This window comes from Erpetoichthys calabaricus, chromosome 18 (genome assembly GCF_900747795.2).
Source record: "Erpetoichthys calabaricus chromosome 18, fErpCal1.3, whole genome shotgun sequence".
NCBI classification, from domain to species: Eukaryota; Metazoa; Chordata; class Cladistia; order Polypteriformes; family Polypteridae; genus Erpetoichthys; species Erpetoichthys calabaricus.
The window spans coordinates 60,331,304-60,355,993 of record NC_041411.2 but is presented as its reverse complement, the minus strand read 5'-3'; the positions used below and the strand labels follow the sequence as shown (position 1 = coordinate 60,355,993).

Sequence of the window (24,690 nt, the reverse complement as noted above, 5' to 3'; positions counted from 1 at the left end):
TTCTTTTCTTGGGGATCTTGTTGTCAATTTTGAGATCTTCCTGTGCTGCCATGAATTCCTGTTACTTTAGAAAATAAAATACATAAGAGAAATGAATGGGCCTATTTCTACTTTAGATGTTAAGTATGTTTTATGCAATCTTAACTTACTGATACCTAATTTATATTACATGCAAGACTTTGCTTTAAAGCAGTGATTTTCAAATTCCATGGATCAGTTGCAGTGTACTATCATCTCAGAATGATCCCTTGCTAATCTGTTCTTAGTAGGTATTTATAGTAATAAGACTAACCTTTGGTTTTAGAGTTGTTGGTATGTTCCCAGAGCTGCAGACTAAGTGCATTTGCAGTGTGCTTCTTGGAGTTGGACAAGTGGAACAAAGTTGCTTACTAACTTAGACCACCTCGTGAGAAAGTTCAGTGTACTTAGAATGATGGATAATCTTATAAAATGAATTCCACACTCCTTAGAAAAACTGTTATGAACATGAAGCACTTGTATGCTATTAAAAAAAAAAAATTGGACTTAAGTATATGGTATGGTACCAAATCTCACACATTTAACTTAATGCCATAGGAAAAGACAAGTGATGCATGGAAATATTTACAGTGCCCTCCATAATGTTTGGGACAAAGACACATTTCTTCTAGATTCTCCTCTCTGCTTGACAGTTTAAATTTACAGATCAAACATTTCAGATGTATAAATGCATAAAAAGCCTTATAAATTATACACAGGTGACTGAAATGCACTTAAAACTCTTAAAGTCTGCAATATGCATTTTAATCACACCATTATTTAGAGCTTGTACTCTACTGTGAGTTTTTAACTACAATGAGACATTCCTTATGGATATTGTTCAACTCCTAACTAGGTATTTCATGTGCTTTGGTGACTGCTGGATTAATGTGGTTATTATGAAAAGCTGGGAGCATAGTGAGTGGGAAGTATCAACTCAACTGTATTATCTACATAATTGCACAGTGAATTACAGAGTGCCAATTACAAACCCAACTCAAAAGAAGTTGGGATGATATGGAAAATGCCAAAAAAAAAAACAGAAAGCAGTGATTGGTAAATAAGTGATCTTTGTCCTGAATATAACATTCAATTATTTAATGTTACAACTAATGGATTTTATGTTTTTTTTTAAAAAAAAAACCAAACACTTATTTTGATACTTGTAATAAAAAAGTTTGGACATTAAAGAATTTACCACTTTGTAATGTTGCATTCTTTCTCACAACTCTTAGTAAACATTTCGATACTGACAACACCAATTTGAGTGTTTCAGGTTTAATTTTGTCCCATTCTTCTTATAAACAAGTCTTAAGTTATGCAGCAGTATGTGGTCTTCATTATTGCATGCATTTCAAAATGCGGCATGCATTCTCAATTGGGGACAAGTCAGCCGAGCAACACATGCACCCCCTTCTGTGTAGCCATGCCTTTGTAATGCACACAGAATGTTGTTTTGCATTGCCTTTCTGAAATATGCATGGGCGTCAAAGAGGAGATGTTGTCTTAAAGGCAGCATATGTTGCTCCAAAAATCTGTACTTTTTTTGCCATTTATGTTGTCTTCACAGAAGTATAAGTTACCACTTAATAGGGCACTGACACAACTGCATACCATCAGTGATGCTGGCTTCTCGACTTATAGTGGATGGTGTTTTTCTTCTTTAGTCCGGAGGACACAACATGCATTTGTTCCCAAAAAACCTGAAATATTGGTTCAACTGATTCCAATACATGTTTCCACTCTATGATGGTACATACCAGACACCTCCAAGCCTAGGGAAGTTGACAGCACTCCTGGATGCTGTTAACATACGACTTCCTTTTTGCAAAGTACAGTTGTAACCAGCATTTGTGAATGTAACTATGTATTATGTCACATGTTAAAGGTTTTCCAAAGTACTTATCTATTAATAAATGACAGTTCCTAAATTAGTGCTATCTGAGTGATCAGAGATCACGGTTAGTCATCTTAGTTTTGCACAGTTACCCTTTATGCAGCAAAATTTCTCGAGATTCCCTGAAACTTTTAATTATGCACTTTTTGAGGATGAAATGGCCAAATCCCTTCCTATCTGTCTTTATGAAACATTGTTTTTTAACTTATTAGGCCGGGTTTATACTTCACGCAACGCATGCTGCAGTGGACACTCCTGCTACACAAGCGTTGTAGTATTTATACTTGCGCACGTACTTCGCGTACATCTGGAGGAATCCACCAGGTGGCAGTGCGAGATATTAACACGGTGAGAACAGGTTCGGCTTAGCTGTGTTGTGAATTGCCTGGAACTCCCATTAAATTCCGATGACACCTTACCGCAATATCTCTGAAAAGGATGTTTATTGATTAAATCCAGGGATGTGTCCATTCCAACAAGCATTGGGCACGAGTGAGAAACAATCCCTGGACGAGGCCTCGGCTCATCGCAAGGTGAATACAAGCACACACATACACTAGCATCATTTTAGCGGCACCAAATCCCCAAATCTGCATATCTTTGGAAGGAAACTGGAGTACACTGAGGAAACCCAGTAGGAAAACATGTAAACTCCAGGCAGGGAATATCAGCGACGTGACTCCCTGCAAGACAGCAGCGCTAACGCTCTGCCACTGTGTCACCCCCATGTGTGTAATTATTAACAGTATTCATTATTTAAACGAAATTACCGATTTATCTGTAAAATGTAATATACATACTTTAATGCTTTTCATCATGAAAGTGATATCAAGTATAAATCTAAGGATTCTAAATGTGCAGAGAGTTGGAATATCATACATTTAATGTGCTCAGTGTGGCGATCTATTGCTGGCGATCCCTTGCTGTCAGGAGCAGAGGAAGCCCTAGAAAAAAAGATAGCACAGAAGACGGTATGTGAGAGTTTTAAAACGTATCGTGTCATTATGATCAGGAGTATGTGACGCTTGAATATAAAAGCACCACGAATACATCTGTATGTCGGCATTTTGCTTCACCACATCGAATCATTTATCAAATATCGAAGCGTGTACACCGATCTTGTAGGATCCGCAAAGCGGCTTTCTGTCATATGTAGATAGTAAACAGAGACTCTGATGTCATATTCCAACTTTTAGCACACTGCGCCCCCCGACTTTTTGCTGGTACTGCAACTCGCGCACGCGTCGCGTACATTTTTGAGGACCTGCTCAGAGGACGCATCAAATGAACGCTCAGAACGCATGGCAGCCATGATGCGGGCGCGTACGCGTTCTGAGTGTGAAGTATAAACGAGCCCTTATTGGCCTTTGTTTTCTAAAGTGTTGCAGGCTGTCTGGCAAGAATGGATGTATATTTATGAGAAAATGAAGTTGGCCATATTTAACCTTAAATATCTTGTCTTTGTACTGTTTGTGATGAATGATTACAAGTCAAAGTGAATTTTGAAATAACTGCTTTCTATTTTTATTTTTGCATTTTCCATACCATCCTAACTTTCTCCAGGTTGGTGTTGTTTGCTTCATATATGATTTAACTAACATGTACCTCTAGTCATTATTTGTTTCTATGTAGGGATCTATGGGCCTTTTCATATGCTCTAAGTGAATGAATGTTTTTAATAACACAGCAACACTCATTTTGATCTAATGTAGCTTAATGATTGCAGTTTTTTTTTATCAAATTTACATGAGGGTTTACTCCCCCATCCCCCCTGTGCTCTGTCCCTTTTAAACTGAGTGGAATGTGTAGCTCCTCTTCATTAATTGAGAATGGATGAGATGTTAATTGCCAACAAAAAGCAAACCAAGTTGTGGATTAATTAAACCTGGAATTGATATTATTCTTTTCACTGAAACAGCACTTGTTTCTGAGGATCATCTCCTGTTAATGCTGTACTGGCAATGGATCAAGACCAGACTACATAGTACAGTACCATCTCTTGTACACAACAATTGATCCCATGTGGTTGCAGGTTTTTCTTCCAACCAGCTTCCGATTAATTCTAGCCTCAAGCTATTTTTTCCCATTTTCAGTGTTTTGGGGTCAAGGTATACATTGCAAAACTAGTTTGTGTTATACAGGTGTTCTGATTAGTACTGAATAATGTCTTAAATAAGAATGTGAAAAGATGGGGAAGTTCTTTACTACCATAAAAAGCCTTTGTGTTTTAGTAAGATGGTAAAGATTTGGCAGTCTAATAAAGGAGATTATGGAAAAAGTGTGCATTTTAAAATCTATTTATTTTTTTACTTTCAGTAATGCTTATATCATTTTATGCTTTATTTAACAAGTAATACTTAAACTGAGTAAGTAGTGAGCAGCATTTGTTGTTATCAAAAATATGTCTAGTGACACAATTCTGTATTTTGATAATTACTGGTTATTACCTTTCCCTAAAAAATGTGTACTCACTTTATGATATAATTAAGAAATTCAGTCACTTATTTAACAATAACATATAGACTGTTTTAGAAATGTGTTAATTTTGTATTATGCTTTACACATTGTAATAGCAATAGTGGCAAATATGGTTTTGTTAATAAGTGCAAAGTTCAAAAGCAAGCATGCACAGCAGTTGCCAAAAAAACAAGAGGGTATGTGTAATGGCCTGTGTGGAATACATTTGCATATTCAATTTGTACACCAGAGTACTGCTATATAATTTGAATCTATGTTCTCATCATGTTGATTGCAGCCATTTACTGTAAGATTTGCAGTGCAGTATTATGCTCAGGAGTGGCTCCACAAATTAAATAAGGAAGTAAATAAATATATTTCTCTATGCCCTCATTTAAAGAGGAAAGAGGCATATTAGATATGTTGCATTCATATTTCAAGTATTGTATACTCTGGCATCATACAATTTTAGTACTTTGCATTAAAAAAATTGAAATATTACTAATCAGTGTTGCCTTACACCCAACTGTGCTATGCAACATTTTAGGGTTTTATACATAGACAGAAATGTATTTGACCCCAGGGGGAAGTTTGAGTTTTTACAGAAGCTCTTTAAATAAATACATAAAAATGTATATAAGTAAGTAAATAAATAAATATACACACACACTTTGGCCTGAACACACCCCAAAATGACTATAAAGAAAGAAAAGTTCTGACTTGGCTGCCACAGTCACAGTGATGCATAGTGCATATGTATTGCTATTGGTATAAAGGAGCCCCAGTCGCATTTCCTGACACACTTCTACTGGACAGTTTGTAGGCTGAAAGAACTCTGTGTTGGTGTGGCAGAATATGTGCAGCATTTTTCATAATGGCTCACAGTTTTGTTTTAATTCTCTCCTTTGATACTACCTCTAGGGGGTCCAGAGTGCATCCTGTAACTGAGCTTGCTCTTTTAATTAGCTTCTTGATTCAATGGGCCTCTCTTGAAGTGAAGCACACCACAGTGTAGAAAATGGCCCTGGCCATCACAGAGTTGTAGAAGATGTGAAGGATGTCACTTCCCACATTAAAGGAAGGCAGTCACCTAAGGAAAAAAAGCCTTCACTCTCCTTTTGTATATCATTCATGTGTGTTCTGAGGTCAGTCCATCCTGCTATTACTGTGGACCCCAAGTACTTGTAGGAGTGGACCACTTTTGTGTCAACTTCTGGAATAGTGACTGGACATAGAGGCCCTTTGGTGGGGCGAAAGTCAATCACCAGTTCCTTGGCTTTGCTGATGTCAAGATGCAGACAATTCTCTTTGCACCATGAAACAAACTTCTCCACCTTACTCCTATACTTATCGGAATATCTGCAAGTAACATGACCTGGTGTTGTATTTGTACTAAGAGGTGCATGGAGTGAAGAGAGAAAGAGACAGGACTGTTAATTGTGGTGCTCCAGTGTGTTGCCCACATCCGTATCCTTAGGTCTCACAAACTTTGGTCTACCCGAGAAAGTGTATTATCCAGGACACCATAGGTTCATCCACCTGCATATCTCTGAACTTACTCCTTAAGAGGGATGGCTGGATGGTGTTGCAGGCACTGGAGAAATCAAAAAACATAATCCTCACAATTCTGTCTTTTTCTAGGAGAGAATAAGCCTTGTAGAGCAGATAGATAATTGCATTCTCCACTGCAGTGTTTGTCTGATATGCAAACTTCAGTAGGTCCAGGTGGTCTACCTCAGGAGAACTTATTTAATCCAGGACCAGTCTCTCAAAGGTCTTCATGATTTGAGCTGTAAGTGCCACTGCTCTGTAGTCATTAGGTGAAGAGGTGTCTACCTTCTTTCAATCAGGAATGATACAGTAGTCATTAGGTGAAGAGGTCTCTACCTTCTTTCAATCAGGAATGATGCAGGATGTTTTCCACAGCAGTGGCACTTTCTGAAGCCTTGCGGACAGACTGAGCAGGTGACAGAGGACAGCACAAAGTTGGCCAGCACAGGCTTCAGGAGATCAAGGACCATTTGGTCCCACATTTTTCCTTCTATGTAATAATACATTTTATTTATATAGCGCCTTTCCCATGCTCAAGGCACTTACAGAATATAATAAAGAACGGCAGAATATACAGTATATAGCATTGTACAAACCAGATAAATAAATAAAAAAGATTAAGACAGTAAATTCTGAAAAAAAAAAAAACAGACAACATAATTGATGGTCTAGCACACACATACAGGTTACATTGGCATCTTGACAGAGAAGTAAACTGAGAGAAAGGTAATAAAGTCAAGTAGAGCTAAAAGCCTTCCTGAACAGATGAGTTTTGAGTTGTTTTTTAAAAGAATTCATGGAGTCAGCTGACCTGATTAATTTTGGTAGGTCATTCCAGAGTCTGGGCGCTATACAGCTGAAGGCTCTGTCACCCATAGAGTGTAGATTAGTGAGGGGCACAACAAGATTACCAGAATCAGAGGACCTTAGTGGGCGGGCAGGCATATAGTGATGGAGAAGGTCACTGATGTAGTTTGGTGCGAGGTTATTTAAAGCTTTGTAGGCTATTAGTAGGATTTTATATTCGATTCTGTAGGACACAGGGAGCCAGTGAAGACGGAGCAGGATGGGTATGATGTGCTCGCTGCTGCTGGTTCGAGTAAGGACTCTTGCAGCTGAGTTTTGAATAAGCTGGAGCTGTGATATAAGATTAGAAGGGGCACCTGCCAGTAGGGAATTACAATAATCGATGCGGGATGTGATAAAAGCATGGACAAGTTTCTCAGCATTAGAGAAGGAGAGGAAGGAGCGAACACGGGATATGTTACGGAGGTGAAAGTAAGAAAGTTTCTTAATGTGATTTATGTGGGCGGAATAAGTGAGGGAGGAATCAAAAATGACACCAAGATTTTTTACAGTAGAGGCAGGTCTGATGAGATCACTGCCAAGATGGACTGGGAAGGAGCTCATTTTATTAAGTTGCATTTTAGTCCCAATTTGCAGGAGTTCAGTTTTATTGCAATTTAATTTTAAAGAGTTCTGCTCCATCCAGGTTTTAATTTCACTAAGGCAGGTTGTGAGCTGAGAAAGCTCTGATGAAGTTCCACTTTTAACATTGAAGTAGAGCTGGGTATCATCTGCATAAAAATGATAACCCAATCCATAACTACGGATAATATGGCCAAGGGGAAGCATATAAATACAGAAAAGCAGAGGACCAAGGACAGAGCCCTGAGGGACTCCTTGTGTGACTGGCACGGAGTTGGATCTGCTGTTGCCAAGACTAACAAACTCTTGCCTATCAGTCAGATAGGACTTGAACCACTGGAGGGCAGTGCCAGAGATACCCAGCATGTTCTCCATTCTGGACAGTAGGATGTCATGTCTGACTGTGTCAAATGCTGCACTGAGGTCTAACAGAATTAATATGCTAGTTTGTCCAGAGTCTGCTGCCATAAGCAAATCATTGGTTACCCGTAGCAGAGCAGTTTCACAGCTGTGCCGCGCCCTGAAACCAGACTGAAAGGGTTCCATCAAATTATTAGAGGTTAAGTAATTGGTGAGTTGGGAAGCTACAACACGCTCAAGAACTTTTGACAGGAAAGGTAAGTGGGAAATAGGCCGGAAATTGTTAAGATTGTCAGCATCAAGACCAGACTTTTTTAACATTGGGGTTACAGAAGCAATTTTAAAAGTGAGCGGCACGGAGCCAGTGTCAAGGGATGAGTTTATTATTGTTGTAACAGTCGGGATTATGGCATGAAGGCAGGATTTAAGTAGTGTGGTGGGGATGGGGTCCAGTACACAAGTAGTCGGCCTCATCTTACAAAGCAGGTTATTAACAAACGCAGAAGTGACTGGTGAGAACTTAGAGAAGGGGCTGGATGGAGTGGGAAAACAGGGAGAGATATAAACAGATGATATTTTTATGTTAGTTGAATTATTTAGATCTTTAATTTTGTTACGGAAAAAGTGGAGGAATTCCTCATAGACTTCAGTAGAAGAGGTAGTTGGACCAGATGCGGGTTCGAGTAGTTTATTAACTACAGAGAACAAAACCCTTGGGTTATCATGGCCACTTTCTATTATTCTGCCATAATGGGTGTTCTTGGCAAAAGTTAGTGCTTGTCTGTAAGCTCTTTGGTGGTCAGAGAAAGCCTGGATGTGCACGGTGAGGCCAGTCTTACGTGACATTCTCTCAAGGCGTCGGCCAGCTGCTTTCATAGATCGCAATTCTGAGTTATACCAAGGAGCTGAACGCTTAAAGGAAACCTCCTTATGTTTTAAAGGAGCTGTTTTATCTAATGCTGAATGAAGGGCTGAGTTATAGTGGTGAACAAAACTATCTAGTGTTGATGGAATAGGTGCAGACAGTAAAAGATCAGAAATGGATCCAGAAAGGATAGAGGGACAGATATTTTTAAGGTTTCTGTAAGAAATTTGTCGTTTACAGGTAAGAGGTGGGATAGGTAATGAGACAGTGAAAAATACTGCTTTATGGTCAGAGAGTCCCAAATCAGTGCTGTAAATGTTGGCAACAGATAGTCCAGAAGTGCAGATCAGGTCCAATATATGACCGCCAGAATGGGTTGGAAAATCAACATGTTGTGTCAAGTCAAAACAGTCCAGTAAGGACAGGAATTCATTTCTCAGTTTAGATGTGGGGGTGTCAATATGGATGTTGAAATCACCAAGAAGCATAATTCTCTGAGAGTAAGAGTTTAGGTGGGTCAAAAGTTCAATCAGATCAGATAAGAAGGATGCATTGTATTTTGGGGGACGATAGAGAACAATGAGTGAGACAGGACCTGATTCAGCTTCCTTAGTTGTCTCCACACTTACTTGATCAGTCCACACTGTTGGTCAGAGGTGGATTTGTCATAGGCCATTCCAGTTGACGTTATAATGTTTACTTATTCACACATCATTTGCAGGGACAGCCTGTTGGACAGCTTCTGATGAAATTAACAACCTTGTGCCCAATGACACAGAGCAGCTTTTTGAAACTATGGCTCATTTAAAGAGCATTTCTTGCCTTCGGGGAATTCAGCGAGTATATTGCAATAAAATGTTAACTGTATCCTTTAAATGGAATTTTAAGGCTGATGTATGTTTAATTGTGTAAGTGAATTTCAGATTCTTTGTGTCCTCAGACCGCTGTAATTAAAGGGAAAGTGACATCCCATGTTTTATACTAAGACATTGGATATTTTGTGCAGGAATAAAACTCTGGCAAATCTACTTTTACTTGGTCTCACACAGCCTAGAATGGTCAGTGCCATTGCCAGTTTCTCCTGTATATAAACATCAGCCATTGTGAGGGTTTACGTGTTTCAAAAACAGAATAGCTGAATGGCATATTTTAATGATTAGTGATTGGTTCATCTTCATTTATTCATTATAATATAGCATATACCCTTTATCTAAAGTGGCTTGGAAAGACTTACTACTGTATATACATTAAATCTATTTCAGGGACTAGCGGGGAAAGTGAAACAGTAAATGTAGAGCACAAAATAACATACTTAATCCAAAAGTTAGGTAAAATCAAGCATTCTAACTTAGTTGGCTCATTGTTGATAGGTTAAGTGTTGCTGGAAATGCAGGAGGACAGGTGGCAGGTTAGAAAACATCTGAACATTCCTGAAACGATGTTTTTTTTTTTTTTTTTTGCATCTTATAATCATTTTAGTGCAGTTGTGTGCACATGCATCTTTAGGGTTACAGTGTTCAACATATAAGCTTACAGAATTTATAACTTATATTTGAATATATTCCCGGGTCCACCCTGCGTGGAGTTTGCATGTTCTCCCCGTGTCTGCGTGGGTTTCCTCCGGGCGCTCCGGTTTCCTCCCACAGTCCAAAGACATGCAGGTTAGGTGGATTGGCGATTCTAAATTGGCCCTAGTGTGTGCTTGGTGTGTTTGTGTGTGTCCTGCGGTGGGTTGGCACCCTGCCCGGGATTGGTTCCTGCCTTGCGCCCTGTGTTGGCTGGGATTGGCTCCAGCAGACCCCCGTGACCCTGTATTCGGATTCAGCGGGTTGGAAAATGGATGGATGGATGGATTTGAATATATTTGTGAAAGTGCTTATTAAAAGAGTGAAACTTTCAAATCTCATTTATTGATTCGGGTATCTGCACTATATACACTACTGGCCAAATGTTTTAGAGCACCTAGTGTTTCCAGTTTTTCTCCAAATTTAATCAGCTGAAATGCAATAAATGACCTAAAATTGTGAAAAGGTAACCAGTATACTGCCATGGGTTTAAATTTAGAGTTTAGGTTAGAAAAAACTGAAAAAAGGAAATATCAGAATGTTACAAATGGGTCTTCTTCAGAGAACAACTTATAGGTTACAACCTATATATGTTCTGCAGCAATTAAAGTAAATTAAGTCTTCCAAGTTGAAGCAAACAGTTTGCACAGGTGTCCCCAACTTCTTTTGATTATTATTAAAAAAAAACCTCTTTCTGTCTTAAAGCAGAGTTGGAACAGACTGTTACTACACCCTTTGAAGTACTACTTGGACAATATTACACTGTAGTAAGTTGTAAATTCCAGTGATAATGGCAAGAAAAATTGCAATTAACAAATGAAATGAGAGAGAGCATTATTACCGTTAGAAATGTAGGCCTTTCATTTAGAGAAATTGCAAAAAAAAAGTATCGGTGAGTGCATTGCCCTAAACAGTCCAAAGGCAATTGGAAACTGGAAGAAACTCTGATAGGAAGAGATCTGTCAGACCCAAATATCAACCCAATCAGAAGACAAGTTTCTATAGGTCACCAGCTTATGTGGCAGGCACCTCGCAGCACAACTGCTTCAAGCCGTTAATACTATTACTTGGGATATTCTAGTCAGTAAACTGTCTAACCTAGGTCCCCAAACCCCCCCACCCCCACACTTCTGCAACTGGATGAAGGATTTTCTTATAAATTGACCTCATACAGTGAAATTCTGCCTCCACTTTTACTCAACCTGCTCAGACAGCATGGGCTAGCCACAAAGCTCTGTGCTAAGTCCATTGCTGTTTAACCTCTACACCCATGACCGCAGCCCAGCACGCCCTAGTAACCATCAAATTTGCTACAGTGTTCGAAATCATCTCAGAGGGGAACAAGTCTGCCTACAGAGAGGAGATCCTGAAATTGTCAGCTTGGAGCTCAGCTAATAAACTGACACTGAACACCATGAAAGCAAAGGAGATCATTTTTGACTTCAGGAAAAAAAACAATATAGTGCTGGTCCCCTCCATATCAGTGGACATTGTCTGGAGAGGGTTCCATCCTTCAAATTCTTGGGTACCTTCATCTCTGTTGACCTGTCTTGAACTGCAAACACAAAAGCGGTGATTAAAAAGGTACAGCAGCGACATCACTTCCTGAGACTGCTTAGGAAGAATAATCTGGATCAAAGCTGTTGGTGAACTTTTACCACTCCTCCAGAGAGAGCGTGCTTACATACTGTATCACAGCATGGTACGGAAACTGCACTGCAGCAGACAGGAGGATCTTCAGCATGTCATCAGTGCAGCTCAGGAGATTATCAGCTGCTCTCTGCCCTCCATACAAGACATGTATGCATCTCGCTGCTTTGGCAGGACAAAAAACATTTTGAAGGACCCTTCACATCCTGGTTTTCAGCCGTTTTGATCTGTTGCCTTCAAGTAGGTGCTACAGGTCCATCAAATCAAGGACGAACAGACTCCAGGACAGTTTCATTCCTGGAACCATAACTACTTTGAATCTCAACATGCACTAACCATCTCTCTCTGTCCCTTTCTCTTTTCTATCCTCTCGCTGTCTCTTCCACCCTCCCCCTCCTGCTCGCCTTTTATTTGGATATGCAGTAACCCTCTATATAATAATTGCACTCTAATGCAATGTTGTTCTATGTGCAGTATTTTACATTTATAGTATTATTTGTGTAACTAGGGGGCTTTGCCCCCTGCTCGCTTCACTCGCCATCACCTATGCGCCGTTGTGAACGCATCCCAAGGAGACACCGCCGCTCTTCCATAACCCCTCTTAAACATTGATACAATGGGAATCAAATAACAGTTGTTTTTTTTTACCTGCTCTTTGCTCAGTCAACTGCTGGCTTGCTGCTGCTCCCGTGCTGCATGATCTGCATTTTGTGAGGTGCTTTGAACGTTTTAAAGTCACTGCCTTGTCTCTCTTCTCCCCTAGACATCCTCAAACACTATTCCATCTCTTTTCGCTGTTCCGTTATTTCATCGAGTAATATTTTCCGTTTGTTTGCACTAACGCGTTTGCTCCTCCGAAACTCCTCTTAAACAAATAACAGTTGTTTTTTCAACCTCCTCTTTGCTCGATCAGCTGCTAGCTTGATGCTGCTCCTGTGCCGCGTGATCTGCATTTCATGCGGCACTACAAATGTTTTAAAGTCACTGCCTTGTCTCACTTCTCCCCCAGACATCCTCAATGATTGGCCTGTCTCGCAGGACATGACAATGTCTCTTTATCTCTCTTCAAAAGATCACGTCTCGTCACAGGAAAAAATTTATTTATTTTTTTTTAATAATAGATATTCATATCATTGATAATTCATGTGGTGTAGCGGGTCCACAGCTTATGTCAAATGGCCACTTTTTAAAATAATCACCGCACTTGCGGCTTAGCGAGGGGGCGTGATGTGTGTGGTGGATCTGTTCCCAGGGAATTTGTGATGCGGGTGAACCTCACTTAAGTACACAGGTGAGGAGTCGTCCGGATCCGTAATTGTTCCTGGGAGCTGCTGATTGCTACAGCTGATCCATGTCCCTGTGATATATAAAAGCGCGAGGCGGCTAGTAGGGGGGAAAAAGAAAAGGAGACGGAGGTTGCAGGGAAGAAGACGGCAGAAAGCAGGGAGAGGACAGCTGGTGCGAGCGAGAGAGAAAGAGCAGGCTCATTGGAGCAAAGACAGGCAGCTGGGAGGTGAGCCCCTGCAGAGGAGTGTTTGGCCGACACTTGGTGGGGCTGAAGAAAGTGGTCGCTCCAGCTTGAGCGATCACGGAGCTGGAATGACCGGTATTGAAGACGACTGGCCGTCGGAAGGCAGCGGCAGTCGTGGAGGCTTTGGGCTGGTTTAGCCCCAGCGTGAGTGCCCTGGCCGCTGGGGAAAGAACCTAAGTCTCGGGCTGGATGGAGCCTGACGTAGCCAGGGATCGGATGGCTACCGGACCAGTGTGGAAGGCATTTGCACCTGCAGGTAGGGCGACTCCCCTGTTGCGAAGCCCGATTGGAGAAGCAGGGGAGCCGCCAGGTAGAATGAAGAAGGCACCGTGCTTTGGATTTTAAGAGACTGATTCCAGCCATTGTTTTAACCTCGTTGTTTTTATAAGATTTTTTTCTAATGGATTTTAACCTCCACCCTTTTCACTTGTTTTTATGGATTATTTATTTAAAGATATGAAGCACTGCACTATTTATTTGGACACTGTTGGGATTTTTGTTGTTTTTAATAAAAGCACTTTGCACTTTTTGCACCATCCACTTGCTTTGTTCTGCCTCACTGCCAAGCTCATCTGTGACATTACCGACGATGTCAGGTTCAGGGTTCCCGGAAGGACGAACCCGCATCATCACAATTCATTTTACAATACCTGCATGATCAGTAGTTTTTTCTTGTTTAGTAATACCTTATCTATTACTTAGCAATACTGCATTGTTACCTTAAGATTTGACTTTAAAGGTCAAAATAGAGCCTTGAAATACTGGCTGTGGACTACTGCAGACTGGAAGAAAGTCTTATGATCCGAAAAATCAAAATTTGAAATCTTCCGTTTTATACACACGGTGTTAGTCAAACATGGTGGAGGAAGTTTGAAGGTCCGGCATTCTTTTGCTGAAGGCACAGTTGGTGACTTGCATAGAGTGAATGGCATTCTGAATCAAGAGTTACCACAGTTTCGTCGTTACATCAGCAAAAGGTGGTTACTTTGATGAATCAAAAATCTGAATAAAATTTGTACAGGTAATTGGAGTAATTGTATTTGTTCTATGCATTGATTTCATGAAACATTAAGTCATTAAACTGTGTGCATTTCCATGAAAACTGAAAAATCTGAGGTGTTCTAAAATTTTTGACTGGTAGTGTACATGATACTGTACTGTATGCAATACACGAAGAAAACCTAGGCAGGGCATTGTTCCATTACAGGGCTTACTCAATAGCATGTCACCTATTAATCTTTTGGGATTTGGGAGGAAAAACCTTTGCTGATTCATACTTCACATAGACAATGACCATGTGCAGAATACAGACCAGGTATGCTGTGTCTGTGAAGTAGTAGTAAAATCGGAGTAAAATCAGAGTGGGTAGTTTGGGAAACAAAATCTTTAAAGGGCTCAGATTTCTTATTCATTAAATACAGGCAAAATACCAGTGTTATATGCAGCAGAGAAGACGAGACTCCGGGATGCTGAGCATAATACACTTTTCCAGTCATCTGCTTTCTTTTGCCCATTTCAACTTTTTATTTGCTATTTTCACATATGTTTTTTTCTTTGAAACACTGCGTCTAAGGCCAGCATCCCAGAATCATCTTTTCACAGTTTTAGATGGCCATAGTATTTGGCATGTTATTTAAAGACGAAAGTCAACTGAGGACCAGTAAGGTGTTAGTTTCTGAAACTACAGATTCTGATGTCCTTATCCTCTTAATCCATAGTGTTTTTACTATGTTGACTGTAAGCACACAACATGTAAGATGTAAAGCAATTTATCACCACCGACATGAATCATTAGGCTACTCTTTAGCACCTAACCTGTTAAAGTTTGGGTTTAAAGACTGTAGCAATGCCATTGTGGCTTTCTTTAGCATACATTGAGTAACATTAAACAAAAGACAAAAATAATGAATTTAAAAAATCTTTCTATCAAAAGCTTATTTGTATATGTAAAAGTGGAAATTTTAAGACACTATGTTTTAATTTATATTTTGTCAGAGTCATACATTTTTACCAGCTCTGACTTGGACTCCTGTAACCCAATAATTATTTCCAACTCCACAGTCCTGCCTGCAAGTTGCAGTATTAAACTGCATTATATAAAGTGGATTTGTCAGCTGCAGTGCAAATTAATGTGTATATTATAACTATTATAATTAATTAGTTATATAAAAAACGGCAAGCTGTCTACTTGATTTGTTTGCTTGATACAGTTTCCTTTTTCATTTTTGTAACTGTATGAATAAATCTTCAGGATGTGTATTTATTTAAAGAACATAATGGCAAAACAAAAGCCAAACCAATTAAAAACAAATCATAGCATGTATAATATGTTCTGAGTATAACCCATAAAGCAGAATACAGTATTTAGCCTTTACCTGACGTCATTCCATTTTGTAACCAGGTTTCTCTTTTTACTTTTAGGTAAAAAAAAATCAATCTAAAATATTCTTTGGGTATGTGATGGTAATGTTACAGTGCTGAACCCTTTAGCTATAATTAAACTAAAAAGACAAAAGCAAGACTTGTTCAGTTTTTTTTTGTCATTGTTCTTTGTATCATATTTCACTATATACAGTAGTAGCCAAACTGTTGTGTTTTGCAAAGTTTTCTGCTTCATCATTTTCAGATTGTTTTTTTACATGTTTATATGGTATACTGAAGAACAATTATAAAAATTTCATTAGTTTTAAAGGCTTTTATTAGCAAATATATCAAATTTATGTAAAGAGTCAGTATTTACAGTGTTGACCCTTCGTCTTCTTAACTTCTGCAATTCGCTCTGGCCTGCTGGATATCAGCTTCTAGGCCAAATCCTGACTGATTGTGATCCATTCTTGCCTTTTTAGTGCTTGGAGTTGATCACAATATGAGGGCTTCTGCTAGTCCACCTGCTTTTTGAGAATTGACCACAGGTTCTCAACGGGATTTAGATCTGGGGAGTGTTCTGGCCATGGATACAAACTTTCAACATTAACAATATCCAAGCCACTTCATTACTACTTTTGTCTTGTGACATGGTGCGCCATCATACTGGAAATACACAAATCATCACCAAATTGTGCCTGGAATGTTAGGAGAAGCTGCTGTTGAAGGACATTTTGACACCATTCTTTATTTATGGTAGTGTTCTTGGGCAGAATTGTGAGTGGGCCCACTCTCTTGGATGAGAAATAACCCCAGACATGGATTGTCTCTGGATGCTTCACTGTTGACACAACACTGGACTCATGATAGCATTCACCATTTGTTTTTCCAGGCAATCGGTTTTTCCAAATGTCCCAAACAGTTGGAAGGAGGAATCATCTGAAAAAATAACTTTGCACCAGTCTTCTGCTGAACAATCCTTGTACTTCCTGCAGAATTTCAGTCTGTCCTTGATGCTTTTCTTGGGAAGAAGTGTCTTCTTTGCTTCCCTTCTTGACACAAGGCCATTGTTCAAAATTCTTCACCTCACTCTGTGTGTAGAGGCACTCACACCCACCTGCTGCCAATATTGAGTAAGAGCTGCACTGGTGGCAACATGATTCTGTAGCTGATTCCTCGGGAGGAGACAGTCCTGGAGCTTGCTGGACTATTTTAGCTGATCATTTTGTGCCAGGGCCAAAATAAGTGAAAATGGGTTTTTGTGATAAAGATAACTTTTTATGCTAATAAAGCTCTTTACAATAAATTAATATGCATCTGATCACTCTGCACAATAATATAAAATAATGTGAATTTCCACCACAGAAACAGAAGCTGCAAATTTTGCAAAACACATTTCTGTCACTGCCAATACTTTTGCCCACTACTGTGTGTATATATGTATATACACAGTATATATATATATATATATATAGACACTCTTTCTCTGTACGTTTGGTATTCGTTTGCTCAGAGGTTGATGTGCTTGCTGCTTCCTGAGCAGCTCTTCTTTTCTCCACCCTAGCAGCCCGCTTCTTAGCTTCTTTCGTCGGCATCTGATTAAGTCAGTGATTGTGTTTCAATTACTTAGTATGTTTTCCTTAGTTTTTCTTCTTCAATCTGCCTCAAGAATGATTTAAGATATGAAGAGGTAGGGGATGTGGAGGCGAAGGTAGTAGGGAAATGAGAACGGCGCCCATACGCATGCACCCCACGGCTGCCCTGCTGGCCGCTGCCAAGAGTTGATCCTACAATAAGATAAAATAAAAATAAAAAGAGTAATAACCCCAAAAGTGGATAGTAGACATCATGTAGTATATGTGTACCAAATTTCAGGTCAATAGGTACTACTAGAATGTTGTACCGTGTTAGTTATTATGAATGTAGTGAAAAGTCTGGTTTGCGAGCTACTGGTGATTTAAAATCCTGGACAGACAAAAGGACAGCCATGGTAGCATATTATATAAGATATGTGTGTGTGTGTGTGTGTGTGTGTGTGTGTGTATATATATATATAATATGCCAAAGAATTCACAAATGCAAATCATTTTTAAGGTAGTACTGTATAAGTTGTTTACATGCAGTCCTCACATTCATGTCATGAAGGATTTGTAATTTGAGCCAGTGAAGCACATTTGATAGTCTTTTTTTGGTCAGAACAGCAAGAGGTATTGAGTATGCAGTTAATCTGGCACTTTCTCCACCCCCAACAACCATATGACTCATTCTCCCTGGATTCATTCAGTGAACAACAGTTTTAGCCTTCCATTGGGCATCTTTGTATTTCATAGCATGATTAATCTCAAGTTTTTTTTTCTTGTTTGTTTTAGCACACTTCAATATTTGTCCTCCTGCATTTTTATGTTTTGTATGAGAAGGAACTCAAAATGAATTCAGGATTAAGTAATAGTTCTCTTTAAATATTGTAATGACCTTTGACTTTAATCTAAAATTGTTTGTTGACATTTATTTAAAATGGTTTACATCAAATTTTCCACTTGTTGCTATAGCAGTATTTCCTTTGTTTTCCATTTTACAATAAATCACTCTGACTTGCCTCCAAGTAAGTTTTACACTGTGAAAAAAATGATTCATTTATTGACATGGTGACTCACCAAGCAATATAGCTGATAAAGCTTTAGATTTTATTATTTATTTATTTTTTGTCTGAGGTTGTTGGCCCTACACTGTTTCTAATGAATACAGAATTGGTTGAATATTGTTGGACTTAATAGTATCTTTAATAACATCTTAAAATAGAAAATACCCCAGTAGTTAATGTATTTTCTTCCATATGTAATATTGAAGCATTTACTTGTTCATAATGCAACACTATGCTTATATTTGTGAAACAGAAGCACATTATGACAGATTTTTATTGTGTGTCTTTATCTTTTCTCCTCCACTTCCCTTCCTCCTCCTTTAATTGTAGGTACTGCGATGACTGCTGGTGTAACTTTAGTAAACAATTTGCCTTGCTCGTCTGTGATTAGAGAACCCAGTGGATTTGTTCCAGAAATGTCTCTGGGTAAGCATATGTGTTTTAACATCCAATATTCAGGTATTAATGGCCTATACATAGCTTAAGCAATGACCATAATTGTTAGCAGGGATTATATGTGTGTATGTGTTTTGCGTGTGTGTATATATATATATGTGTAGTATATGTGTATATTTATTTATTATACTAGTCATTTAGCTCGTTACAATAACGGGCGCTAGAACAGTAGTGCATAAACATTAGTAGGAACAGTCTATATTAAATGGCAAGGGACTTTGACCTCATTCTTTTTGTCGGTCGTATTTTTCTTTCTTTCAGCCTTTCTTTTGTTGATGTTTATTTGCTGAGCTGACTGTTCTTCATGGGCTGCCGCCGTGTATTGTGTGTCTTTAATTTTCTGTGACAGTAATACTGTCTTGTGCATCCGCTGGCTTGTACGTCCGTAATATACCTTTAATTTTCTCTGGCGGTAATACAGGCTTGTATGTGGCTGTAATATGCGTCACTGTATTGTGTACCTTTAATTTCCTCTCGCAGTAATACTGGTTTGTATTTCCATAAAACGCCTCTAACTTTCTCTGACAGTAATATCAAGCATTGCACCGTGCCATGTGCATGCGCACTTCACCAGAAGCCCCGTGCATGCGCACTTCACCAGAAGACACACACACACACGGACACCTGGACGCACAAAGGGATTTTATTAAAGAGGATACATATACATACACAACAGGTCAAAATTTTAGATTACCTTTAATTTTTCCAATTTTTCTTCAAATTTAATTAGTTGAAGTGCAGTGAATGATTTAAATTGGTGGATAGGTAAGCAATAAACTGACAGAGGTTTATTTTTAAATTTAGGTTGGCAAAAACTGAAAAATAAAAGGAAATATCTGAATGTTACAAATGGGCGTTCTTCAGGGAAAACTTACATATGTTCTGCAGCAATTGAAGTAAATTAAGCCTTGCAAATTGTCTTCTTCGACTTGCACAGGCATCCCAACTTCAGTTAATTACTTAAAAACCCTCAATCTGTCTCAAAGCAGAGTTGGAACAGACTGTGTTACTACACCCTCTGAAGTACTGCTTGGACAATATTCTATTGATAATGGCAAGAACTCTGTTCCAACTCTTTTAGATAGACAGTTTTTAAGTAATCAACAGAAGTTGGGACACCTGTGCAAGTTGGCAGTTTTTATGCTTCCTTTTTCACCATTTTAGGTCATTCATTGCATTTCAACTGATTCAACTTGAAGATGAAATTTGGCAAGATGGTACATCTAGGGCAGTAGGCATCCACTAAAAAATAACATTTTGATATAGTATATCAATTTCACGGGGTTAGAAACCCATAATGCAAAAGCTACTGTAAATACCTCCAAATCTATTAAATGCCATTACAGACTTGATTGAAATTTGGTGACATTGCAGAAAAACATTAACTGTCACGTGTTTTTTTTTTTTTCCTTTTTGATTTTAAATTGTCGATATTTGTCATTAATAATGCTCTAGTGAGTAGGACATTCTAATGCTCCGCCAGAGAACTTTAAGGGTTCTCACAGAGAAATAGGGTATGCTGGTTTATACAAATGTAGGCTGTCTGCAGAAGTGAAGTGAAATTGCACATGTATGTCAAGTTTTTACTAAAGTACTTTATACAAAATGTTGTGTATTATTTTTTTCATCGAATACTTACAACTTCATCTAATTCTTATACAACAAATTATCTGAAAACTGATTTTACACTACCTTACCTAAATTATTAACTAGAAGTTCCATAAAAGTGTAACATTCATGTCCATATAATCATGTTTATCTTTGCAGTTATAAACTGCAATCTAGTAAAAGATGTAAAAACTTTGTATTGCATATTCACAATTAGTATTACATGGTATACTAACTCAAAATTTAAATGAGCATTATAGGATTTTCAGTACAGGAAGCAAATATCAGCTTAGATTTGTAGGTCACAAAACAAAACCACCTGCTTTGACATGATAAGGACTACATTGAGGAACCTCTCCAACCCACCCCTTTACCTCCCCACCCCCCATCCCACTACTTCGATTGAAATGGAGCTTCAAGGAGGAAATTATTGGTCTGACACAAAAGAGACTTCATTGGGGAAATGATTGCTTTGAGCTTATTGAGACTTCATGGGGGATCAACACCCCTGTGACGATGCGGGTCTTGCTCCATGCTCCCTTCTCACTTTTGGGAGCATCTTGACCCCGACACCATTGATAATGTTACCGGGTGAGCTTGACAATGAGGACTCTAAATGAAGCAAGGGATGGTGCAAAGTGCAGACAGTACTTTTATTAAAAACAACAAACAAAACAGTGTTCAGAGTAATGCAGTGATCTCAAAGTGTTTGTTTTGTCTTGGTAGAGTAATATATTGCTCTACTTTCAACTATTGTATTATTAAGATATAGCCACTGTCAGAACGCCTCAAATCCCACAGACTTACCAGTGTTTATAAGGTATTATAGTATATAACTTCTCCCCAACCTTCACTTCTATATCTATAACCTCAGGCAATTAGGTATAGTAAAAAACAAGCAGGAGTTAAGTTACACATAAAACAATGTATTATTGGTAATATTCATAAATAATAACAATATGCAAAAAACATTTGAATATTGGCAATCATACAACCTGATTAAATGGTGATATGTAGTTCAGGCGGCACACAGACTTGTTAGTTATTTAAAATGTCTCTAGTTAAGGCATCATTGGTGCTCTGCTTTCTTCAGAACAGGCTGCATGCCTGTTCAATATGGCTGCTGAGCTGTGCTCTTCATTGTGGTGTTCTTGTTAGTTCATGGTGAGAGATGCTTCTTCATCATTAGAGGTTAGTAAGAGAGAGAGAGAATGTGGTTGAGCAAGCAGATTTATAGATTCTCTGTCCAACCCCTAGAGCCAATAGGACATCATGGTACTTAAAGGCTTCTGATAAAAGCCAATTCCAAACATCCATACTTCAGACCAATGGGGGAATACAACATCTTAAAACCTGCCACACCCCCCACCCCCAAGTTCATCTGTTGGGCATCCTGGCTTTCTTGTGGGGGTTGAAAGATTTTAGCAGAGAAATACTCGCCAAACTGGTTTAAGGCACATCCTCCCCCAACTCTGTCGTAAAATTCAAATTGACCCATTCCTGGTGGGGGTAAACATGAATGTTTCTCACTAATGTAACACTAAATTACCTTGCTTTGCCTAAATTACAAATAAAGACATACAAAATATTTATCTAGTTATATGCAAAATCTTACATCACAACAGTGTTTCAATAAATAACCCATATAAAAGGTAAAAATCCCAAATGGTTAAAATCAGGCTAAAATGAACTTAAAATCCTGAAGCAGACATTGGGATCACACCAGCCAAGCACAGCTCCTTCCCAGTCTCTCCAACTCACCCAAGGTATGCCCAGCTAAAGAGACTTCAGCAGTCGTGATCCTCTCGCTACCGACCCCGCTTAAAATCCTGAAGCAGACATTGGGATCACACCAGCCAAGCACAGTTCCTTCCCAGTCTCTCCAGCTCACCCAAGGTATGCCCAGCTAAAGAGACTTCAGCAGTCGCGATCCTCTCGCTACCGACCCCTGTCTTGGCTGCATCTGTCAGTGTCTGCCAGACCGCTCGGGGTCGGTTGTCCTCCCGTCTTCCTTCTCGCTCATGCAGTTGTCCCTTGGATCCCAAAGGTGGATTTTGCCACAATCGTACCCACTTTTCCACATCATCAGTGGGCGTGATCCGTCCCTTGAGTGTCGATCCTTTGCTCTTCATGGGACCCCTGACCGCTTTAACCTCTTTTTCAGCTGGCTGGCTTGTCCGCTGTCTCACTGCCCCCAATACTATGCTGTTGCTCTCCTAGCCTTTCTTTCATTTTTTACATCTCCTCTCTTTTTGTTTCTGTATGCTAGCCCGTTCTAATACAGCTCTGTGGGTGCAGCATCTCAGTCGTGCACCACAGGAAGCTGATTAAGCTATTGAGAACGATCACACCCTTGCATGCAGGTACGATTTGCACAAACTATCTCATCAGCTCCCTGTGGCTGCACGATCGTGCCCACGGAGACTGACATGGTGAAATGGATTATTTAAAAACTGGCCTCTCTTTTGAAGCCGCGGACCTGCTATACAACAGCCCCCTTACCCTTTATTGCTTCTTTGCAATCGGGACTTCATTGGAAAAGATGAGTAGTGGGGGGTGATGGCATGGCACACCAGGGAGGCTGAAGTAAGACAGGGTTGTTTTGGAGTTATTTATTTTCTTCTGAACCATTTTTGGTACTGGTATTGAGGTCCGCAAACTGGTATCCATAAAAAAGTAAAAATTTTAAAAAATGATTCAGTACTACTCCTAATACATCATCATACAAAACAGAAGCAGATTTTAGCTTTGTTTATTTAAAGACATCTCAAAGGTTTCTTTTTTGAACAGTATGTTCAGGAAAACATTTTGAATCTTTTGAAGCAATTTTCAAAATTGGGTGGAAACTTCTTCCATTGATTCTTGATATTGATCATTTCATTTGAAGTGTCGACTAGTGTGTCCATGCTTTGACATTAAAAAATTTATTTACTGCTTTCAAAATATGTAGCAATATAGTGGTGTTTTAATCATATTAAAGCAATCTTCAAAACCTAAGGTTGCTGGTTTAGTTTCTGAACCTAGGCACTTAGTGCCCTGAACAAGTGATGTAATCTTCTGATGCAGTTGCATAAAAATATTTATATACTTTTTTTACTTTCCCTGTATAGGTAGGTAGCAATTTTTTTGTCCCTAAGGGGAAATTTTGTTTTTCACAGAAGCTCAATAAATAAATATTATATTTTGTCAGACAACAGACATCATCGCAGTTACAGTAGCGTATTATAAAGCATTACAAAGACATTGTTCTTAATGGTACTTACTGTAGTTTTATTTCATTCTGTCCTTCACCACTGACTCCAGGTGGTCTAGAGTGTGTCCTGTTACTGAGCCTGACGTTTTAATTAGCTTGCTGTTTTAATTGACCATTTAAATGATGTTATGTCCCACCAGACCACAGTGTAGAAATGTGCATGGCTGTCACAGAGTTGTAGAATAAGGATGTCACTACCCATAACAAAGGAGTTCAGTCTCCTAAAGAGAATCTGCTCTGCCCTTTCTTGTATGATTTTTTTGTGTTTTGAGACCAGTCCAGCGTGTCATTGATGTGGACCCTCAACTACTTGTAGTAGTGCACCACCTCCATGTCCACTCCCTAAGTAGGGAATGGACACAGGGCCTGTTTGGTATGTGAAAGTCAAAAACCAGTTCTTTGCCATTGCTGATGTTAAGTTGTAGAGAATTCTTTCTGCACCAAGAAAGAAAGTTTTCCACCTGTGTCTTAGATTCTGTTTCCCACCCTTGTCAATATGTCCCATTAGTACAAAATCATCACAGAATTTCTACAAGTGACATGTTATTTTACATTTACATTTTATGTGCTTAATAGATGCTTTTATCCAGTGTAAAATGCCCCTGGACCAACAGCATCAGTTTAAACTTAACAGGTTCCCCATGAGCTGCTCTGTGGTAGTATACATTTGCATCTGTGGATTTTGAAAGGGGTCCTCCCCACCTTCAGTATCTCTTATTGTTTACATTTATATGCATGTCTACATACTTTGAACATGAATGTCCCACACTCCAAAATTATTTGCATCAGTGTGTGAAGTTGGCCGGTATTGCTCATTTTTTTTTGCTCTTGATTACTGGCACTGTTTGATGTGCACCAGCTCTCATCATGGCTATCCATTCTGCTCTTTCTATTCCAAAAGGAACTACAACAATTCAGCCACCACCACAAACCCCCAAAAAATCCTGCAGTTTTTGGTTTTGGTGCTTAAATTCTGCAATACCCTAGTACCAGTTTTAGATTGTTTCTTTTGAATTTCTAACTGGGAAGTTACAGAAAGTGTATCA

General features: G+C 39.1%; 2 protein-coding genes across 3 annotated transcripts in view; one reads left to right on the top strand and one right to left on the bottom strand.

The window, feature by feature from the left end:
• Window positions 1-24,690, top strand: part of ptpdc1a (protein tyrosine phosphatase domain containing 1a) — a 193,484-nt gene that overhangs the window by 32,178 nt on the left and 136,616 nt on the right. The window contains exon 2 of the mRNA XM_028824639.2: window positions 18,658-18,753. Coding sequence (XP_028680472.2) covers window positions 18,666-18,753 — 88 coding nt within the window. The 5' untranslated portion in view covers window positions 18,658-18,665. The remainder of the gene's footprint in view (window positions 1-18,657; window positions 18,754-24,690) is intronic.
• Window positions 21,760-24,690, bottom strand: part of fbln2 (fibulin 2) — an 890,980-nt gene continuing 888,049 nt past the window's right edge. For both annotated transcript variants that reach the window (XM_028825322.2, XM_028825323.2), the window contains one exon: window positions 21,760-21,772. The gene's annotated coding sequence lies outside the window, so the exon portion shown is untranslated. The remainder of the gene's footprint in view (window positions 21,773-24,690) is intronic.